The 8,410-nt window shown below is 42.3% G+C and overlaps 1 protein-coding gene across 1 annotated transcript; it reads left to right on the top strand.

Moving 5' to 3' along the window:
* The first annotated feature begins 2,257 nt into the window (after positions 1–2,257).
* On the top strand, positions 2,258–8,368 carry LOC116378180 (uncharacterized). Its single transcript, XM_031840000.1, has 7 exons — positions 2,258–2,428; positions 3,573–3,760; positions 4,837–4,974; positions 5,404–5,542; positions 5,982–6,159; positions 7,079–7,220; positions 7,682–8,368. Exons 1-7 carry the CDS (start codon positions 2,318–2,320, stop codon positions 7,863–7,865), a joined length of 1,080 nt encoding a protein of 359 aa, XP_031695860.1. The 5' UTR covers positions 2,258–2,317; the 3' UTR covers positions 7,866–8,368.
* Positions 8,369–8,410: the final 42 nt, after the last annotated feature.

The following is an 8,410-nucleotide window of genomic DNA, read 5'->3' as shown; positions in this document are numbered from 1 at the left end:
CACCACACCGGCTACGACAGCCGCACAAACGACATCCCCCACTCCCTCGACAACTGCAACCAGCACTACACTGGCTATGACAACCGCAGAGACGACAGTCCCCACTCCCTCGACAACTGCAAACAGCACCAGAATGGCTACGACAGCCGCACAGACAACAGCCCCCACTCACTCCAGAACTGCAACCAGCACCACACCGGCTACGACAACCGCAAAAACGACATTTGCCGCCTCCGAGCCGCATCGACCTCCAGTTCCTGCCGCTGCCACCCCGTCTCCAAGAGGTTGAATCCTGTTCCCCGGAGCCCTGTCTCCACCTGATCCCCAGCCTCTAGAGTTCAGTTCCCCTCTTGATCCCCAGCCTCTAGAGTGCTGTCCCCCCGACCCCCAGTCTCTAGCGTGCCGTCCCCCCGACCCCCAGTCTCTAGGGTTCCGTCCTCCTGACCCCCAGTCTCTAGAGTTCCGTCCTCCCAACTCCCAGTCTCTAGAGTCCCATTGTCTGTTTCCCCAGTCCGGTTCCCCTGAGCTTTTGGATCCGGACGCCCCTGCTCCGGACCCCGTCCACCCACCCGGTTGTGGACTCTGACTCTCGGCCTCAGAGGAGCCTCCATCATCACCTGCCTCTGTTCAATAATCAAGCACTCCCTCCTCATCAGCACAACTCCCCTCACCTGCCTCTATCCAGCCACTATATAAACCCCTGCCCCTCAGTCACTCACTGCCAGATCATTGTCATGTCTACCCGCCCGTTTGGCTAGTCCTGTTCCCCCATTTGCTTGCCCCGCCTCGTCCTGCTGGATTTCCCCCTTCGTCTCTTGTCTCGTCTGTGGATTCCCTGTGTGTTTCTGTAAGTTTCCTGTTCTGATTTAAGTATTCATTAAATACCTGCTTCACTCTACTTCTGGTCTCGTCTGTGTTTGAGTCCTCCACCACACCCCGTGACAGTGGATCTATATGAATAACGTGTAATATGAAGTGAAAGTAAAGCCTTATGTTTCCTGCCAAGTCAAAACGTTTGCGTGGAACGCAGCGTTTAAGCCTCTTTCAGGCCCAATTTGGTGCGTTCACAGCGGTTAGAAACAAAGACCCCTGAACACCTCACACTGCTGGAACTGGATTTTCTGGATCACGTTTCTTTTTCTCACACCCACCTCTGCTTTGCTTTTCTCTCCTTCCTCTGTCTGAACGCAGAGAAGTGGACAGTTCACTTGTTTCTGACACATTGATGGCACGCAACTCAAACGCTTTACTGTTTATTGTTGGGGCACGAATTCCAAAAGGAAAGCCATCAGGGTTAATACTGCACCACGGCCCTGTTTCACAAAGCAGGTTCAGAGAAAACCCTGAGCTGAAGGAAAGTTTGGGGTTTCAGAAAGAGAGAGGACCTAAACTCTGACTCTGTGAACCTAACCTGCTTTAACTTTCCTTCTCTGTCTCGCAGCACATTAGTTAGCAGCGGTTTACTGTCAATGACAATTTGAATCCTTTGTATCAGGATAATCTAGAGTTACTTATTTGAACAGCTCTGACTGTGCACACAGTTGATGTTACTGATATTGAAGATTATATGTTAATAGAGCTATTTTAAAAATAGGCTGCGTATCGTGAACGTGTTTTAACAGCATTTCCGACTTTGTTAAACTTTACTACATTTGTTGAAGTAGCTGAAAGAAAAGCCACTACATTTACATCACCAACCACATTATTACTGGATCAGATTGTGAGCTTACGGTCAGATCTCTTATGTCTACTGATCTCTATTTTTTAAATCTTCAACTATATTTTTCATCTTCAGTTGGTGCCTGTACTTTGTTCCCGTTCGGTAAATAATGGATTAATCGACAACACAAAACAAACCCTCATTGTAACTTATTAATGTGCACAGTCTTCATATATCTTACATTAATATCTACATCCACTGGATTAAAACGAATCAGAGCTCCTTTGATGAACTCCATCTCAGGGTTAGTCCACTCAGAGCCTGTTCAACCTGTTTTCTGAAACAAACTGCAAACACACAATATTTAATGTTTATCTCACCATCTATGATCAGCATCATGCCAAAAGTTAAAAAAATAAATTGTTTCCAAGTTACTTTGCACTATTGACGCAGAGCTAGAAAAGCATTTTCATTTTGTGATTGTTCACAAAAGATTTCCTCATACCAGTTTCAGTCAGATAGGGAGAGAGAGAGACAGAGAGCGAGCGAGAGAAAGAGAGAAAGAGAGAGAGAGAGAGAGAGAGAGAGAGAGAGATTCCTTGGAAGCCTGTTGGTATTTACCTGCTGTCTTTGTGGGGAGAGACCAACACATTCACCATGTCGCTCTCTCTGTTGCTGCTGCTGGTCAGCGTCGCCCAGGCTTCTCATTTTTTTGGGACAGTGATGAATTACTACCCAAAAAACCCCGACGCATCTGGATCCATCACGGTACGTGCACAACTCCCCTCTTCAATATTTACCGCTTAGAATGTGACAAGACACTTTCCATGAGGTTTTTTCTGTGGAACCATCTGAACACAGTTATTCACAAAAAATGAAGCGAACTGATTCAATTTGAAACAATCCGGACATTTGATTCAAACAGTTCATAGAATATCTGCCCATCTCTAAAACATGTTTCAGGCTGTTCTTCAGGAAGAAAGTCAAACTTTCCTCTCAAAATAAAATTGAAGTAATAGTATGTACATTGTTTTAAATCTCTCAAAACAAAATATTAACATCAATGAGAACATTTGACCCAACTCTGGATGGAAATTGTTAACCGGCTACAATGACAGACTTTCAAATCTCTTCATCAAAACGTGGCTGATTCCAATGTCTGTTAACTGGAAGTGAAACGTTTCCAATATCTCTGTGGAAGACAGGTCGGGTTGGTCTAATCCAGCATTCGTAGCTTTACCTACGAAAAATAATGCGGATACCTCCATCTTTTCCCAAACCTAACTAAGTTCTTTCCTTTGAGGACGTACGTTTATTTTGAAAAGACTATTCATGTAACAAGTGGATATTGACACGCGTTTCTGGACTTTCGTAGGAAAACGCACAAAAAATTAGGAATTACTTTTTGTAACATTTGTACGAGCCTTTGTATGAGGATACATTGCACAGTTTTATAACACATTTAGTCCACACACCACTACTTTCCTTGGATACTTATATAAATATTACCTTTATAAAATCCCCCCAAAAGTGATTTCCAGATGTTTCAACATCTTAGATGAGTGCAGGTCAAGAAAGCAAAGATTGACCTTTAGAGGACCAGAAATTAACCACGTACCAACCAACCTGGCCTCTGTCCCGTGTCTGTCTTCACAGTAAGATGTTTTCTTTGACTCGTCTGGGGCGACTGTGGCTAAGTGGAGAGCAGGGCCGTCCTTCAATCAGAGGATCGGCGGTTTGATCCCGGGCTCCGCTAGTTGACGTCAATGTGTCCTTGAGCAAGACACTTAACCCCAAAATTGCTCCCGTAGCTGTTCCTACGTGTATGTGATAGAATCTGAATTGTAAGTCGCTTTGGATAAAAGCATCTGCTGAATGACTGTAATGTAATGTCTCCACTGTGACACTACAGGTGGTCTTCCGCTATAAGCTGACCTTCCACAGTTGCACACAAATCGACTCGTGGACCTGCCTCGGGAACTGTGGGACCGAGATTTCTGTGGAGCTGAACATCGTGAACCAGGAGCTCAGCGGAGAGTGGTGTCAGAGAGAGGGAATCATGACTCGGCAGTTTGTCAGCAATGCTCCATTGCAGCTGCAGTGAGTGCACCATGATGATGCAAACAGAAAAAATCTGTCAATATTTTGAGGCCCTGGAAAGAAAAGAAGCTTTTGCTGAAACATATATTGGTGATGAAGGACCCAAACACTGACAAGACGCGCTGACCTGTGGAGCTCAATGATTTAATGCATGAAGGATGTAGGCAAGGAAGTAGCCAAACCACATACAATTACAGACAAACTGACAATCAACAGACAAAAGACAGGACTGGAAACACAGAAGAAAGGAATCAGACAACTAGACACAGGTGTGCAGACATTAAGGCAGGTTGGATGCTGATTGGTAGTTTGAGACAATGGCAACAAAAGGAGGCCAATTAAAAACAGGTGATACACAGAAAAAAAAGGAGGGAAAAATCCCACAAGACAGGAAGTCAAACCAACACAGGACACAAGACGTACAAACTAAAACAGGAAGTGCAAACTAAAGTCTGTGACACATGTTTCTATTCTAAGGCAGTATCAATCAGATTGGGTTGGTTTTAATTATCAGCGTTAAAGCCTGTAGGTTTATTTTGATTTGTTGTCCGCCTTTGAGCAGGAGCGAGCTAGAAACAGGAAACTTGGCCCCAAAAAACTGGAAAAGATGTGCAAGAGCTTTCCAGAAAATACGACTCCAATCGGGGACATGGTTCATTAAGGACCTCAGTAAAAAAACAATTCTGCATATATGTAATTTGCCATGTGTATCACACAGTATGATAGTTGTAGGGCCGCTCTGTCAGTCAATTAGGAGGAGACAGACACATTTCCTCATGTCTATTTTTATTTCTCAAAATATGCAAATTATCTGTTACTTTCCTAAAATAATGATAATCCGTTTTTTTTCTTTCAGGTGACAATGAAAATGTTTTGTAAAGTTTAACAAAGTTAACATTTTGCTGTGATGGTTGTTTCCTTGAGTGTTCATTTCCTCATATTTGTGGCATCCCAACGATACGATTGAAACATTTTTACCTGTCAGTGCTGCTGCTCTGGTATCATGTGAACTAATGAGTTATTAGCACACTTTATATTAGGAGGTAAAAATTAATATTTCATAACTTCCACTGAAGGTTGAGCGGTGGCGACTGGATGAGTAACAAACAACGTGTCACAAGTTGGAGAGCTGAGACTTTGGTGGAGCTGAGGAACCGGTCGGACACCGGCCGAGCCAACGGGTCCCCCCAGACCACCATCGTGCCAGTTCTGAGGTGATTATACACTTTTAAATTTGAATGTGTCACAACACATGTTGTAAGATGACCTCACGACACATTTTTAAAGAATAGAAGAAGAAGAAATATGTGAATTTGGTTTATTTTATTTGTTTCACTCAATTTAAACTTTTAAACTGAAAGATAAAAAAATACTTAAAAACAGCTTAAAGGATGAAATCTGCTGACTTGTGTTCAGGCTCAGATTCAAGGTTAAGTTCATAAAGACGTCTGCAGTAAAGTTCATGGTACAAATGTTGAGGAAGAAGTGAGTCAGGTTACATGAAGTATCTCATTCCAACAGAAAGACAGTCACTAGATTGTCTTCTGATATTGAAGAGATACCTTTGTCGAGACAAAAGTGAATCATCAGCAGCGATTGGCTTCCTGACTCAAGCTTTACATGGAAATGTTTCTCTCCATCAGAGTTCCTTCAAACTGTCGGAGAGATTTCCACCTGTTGGCGTTCGACCCCGACGGTGACGAGATCAAATGCAGATATGGAAACGCAACGTTAGCAGAGTGTGACGTCTGCACACCGCCCTCCGTTCTCAGCCTCTCCTCAGTGAGTGAACACAGACACTGATGCTTTATAATCGCACCATTATAGTCCAATCATAACCCAGAATCAGATCCTTTACTGCAGTAGAAGTACTTAATGACACTGTGATAATGCTACAGGTAAAAGATCATCATATGTTTGTAGCATCACTGTCCTGTGAGAACCACGTATCTCTAAAAAGAACAAACTGCTTTGTGACGATGCATTTTCCAGCTGATCTAAGAGGCTTTTTAAAGAGTTTATTCAGCTGAAGAATATCAGTTCTCGAGTAAATGTACATAGTTACATTCACCTCTGGTTCCGGCTCACTTTGACCAAAAAGACCAAACTAATAAAACAAGCAAAGACATTTTGTTCCAAATGAAATGTACATGTTGGGTATTTCATTAACTGACAGAAAATACCTTATTTTGACCTCATGTCCCTTTTTGTCCTCTTGCAGTCCTGCACTCTGTCTTTCAGCCCCACTACTAGCGGTGACGAAGGTTCGTACGCTGTCCAGCTGGTGATGGAGGACTTTACCAGGCAGACCATCACCTTGACTCAACACAACGGGTCTAATATGATCTTAAATGCAAACGTCGCTATCAGCAAACTGCCTGTCCAGTTTATTTTGAAAGGTAATATTTCTTGTTTTGGCAGCCAGGACTATATGGAACCTGGATAAATATACAATTAACATTGAAGATTTTCTTTCAATAATGTTGGTGATGGATTGGATGCTTCCTCTGCTAGCTAGCGCTCGATACTATTGTAAACATTCTTACACTGCCTGTTACAGTAAAGGCACCCACCTCAACATTCATTTGCAAAATAAACTTTTTCTAGAAAACCCCCTTTTTAAGTAAAAAATAAAAGCCAAAGTTTGCAAATGTTAAATGTTGTACAAACTGAATAAAACGGTCTGAATTTGACATTATTAAAATTCACTGTTCCTGTAAAGCCGGGTAGGTCTTTATTCACTGTAACAATCATTGAAAAGCAACAGCACCATGTATACATTCAGTACCTTCAGCATAGCATAGAAGTGCTAACGTTAGATATGCTAACATACTCTGCTAATGTTAGCTCCACAGATCTTTAGGTAGAAAGGTAACGTTTTAGAATCATATATATATATATATATATATATATATATATATCACTGTTTCACAACGTTTAACCATAACTAGCTACAAATCCACTAAACCAGCATGAAAAAGAAGAAAATCTGAAACAATTGCATGAGAGTCTATGGAAGGGTCGATTGCTAGTTTGGTGTCTCTGACATTAAGCTCAATGTAAGATTCCAGCAAGCACGTTTGTTCCAGTCGATATAGTAGATGTGAAGATTTTTCAGAGCAAGTGAAACTCTTGAGTCATTAAAGTCATTCGGGTTCATCCTCTGGGCAACATGATTGTCTGTAAAGCATTTTATGGCAATCAAACAGTTGCCGAGATATTCTAGTCCAAACCAAAGTGGTGGACCGACTGATGGATGGACGAACCGACTGGTATTTCCATCCTTAGAAAAAGTCTTGCTTGTCTCTGTTGTTCTAGTGGATCCTGTGGTGCCGTCCTGCACAGAGGGAGTCTATCTGCCCAAGTTCCTGCCTCCAACCCCAGCAAACAGAGCTCGGCTGTACACGCCTGTCAATCAGTCCCTGGATATCAGCATCATTGCTGAGGCAAATGTCTCCACGTAAGTCAAACAAAAAATTCAAAGAAGATTAATGATGCAAAATTCAGGTGTACAAGGAATTTGATCTGTTGTGTTCTGTCAACACTGATGCATTGGACAGGATTGATAAGAGTGTAAAAACCAACCAACTGTATCAAATATAACAATGCAGTTTGCACTTAAAGCCAAAAAAACCGTGAAAAACGTCCTAGACCTAGAACACTGTGTGCAAGCACCATGTTGTTTCAGTTGTAGTTTCACAAGCTCAGGGTTTTAAAAAGGTGATGACTGGAAAGATCCACCTAAATGCTACAACAAGTGTGACTGTTATAAACATCAGCCAGCAGTGAAAGAATTGCCATTGAGGAAACGTTTGAAAGAAAAAGGAGGAAGGTGCCAGGTGAGGATTCCCAGCATGCCGTCACGGAAGACAATTTGTTTTCATTTGTGGGTGTGACTTTTTTTCTTCTGTTTGTTCAAAGGATTTCCGAGCTGCTGTTCAGCGGGCCGCACAACGTCAACCAGACTAGAGTAGGAGTAGGAGAGTACATCCTCAGATGGACGCCGTCTGAAAACGAAGATGGACAAAGCCACCCCATCTGTTTCAGCCTCCAGGCAGTTTTCAAGTCAGTCACTTGTCCCATGAACATTTCCCTTTTACACTGACTCTGTTTACATGAACACTCATATACAACTATTACTCAGAATATGACAATTTTCCAAATCTGATGTAGTTCATGTAAACATCATATTCCGTTTGGATATTCTGAATTAGGTCTTATTCTGAATGGAGCGTTTTCCGACTAAGACGTGTGATATGTTGATATTATTCTGGTTTTAGGAGCATTGTTTGTACATGTGTACAGCTCATTCACAATACGAGTCACTTTACGACACACACTTTTGCATTGAACAGAAACCAACTAGCCAATAGTTTGCAGAGCTGGAGTAGAGATGCATGCCCAAAAGAAAAGGAGAAACCCACATACTTTTAAACATTATGAAGGACTGGACATACACAATCTTTTGGATACAAACACATAACAACGCCGACCTTTTCAACAAGGTGTTTGAAGGAATGAAAGACACTTATCTGACTGACGTTTGTTATAGTTAGCCTCCACCATGTGAAGGACAGCCACCGCAGACAATGTTTGTGATTCCATCAGATGCAACGCAGTGCGTGTCAGAAGCAGTTCTCTCTATTCCTT

Source organism: Anarrhichthys ocellatus, unplaced genomic scaffold (genome assembly GCF_004355925.1).
Source record: "Anarrhichthys ocellatus isolate YVR2014 unplaced genomic scaffold, GSC_Weel_1.0 scaffold2170, whole genome shotgun sequence".
NCBI lineage: Eukaryota > Metazoa > Chordata > Actinopteri > Perciformes > Anarhichadidae > Anarrhichthys > Anarrhichthys ocellatus.
This window is presented reverse-complemented; position numbering and strand designations above follow the sequence as displayed.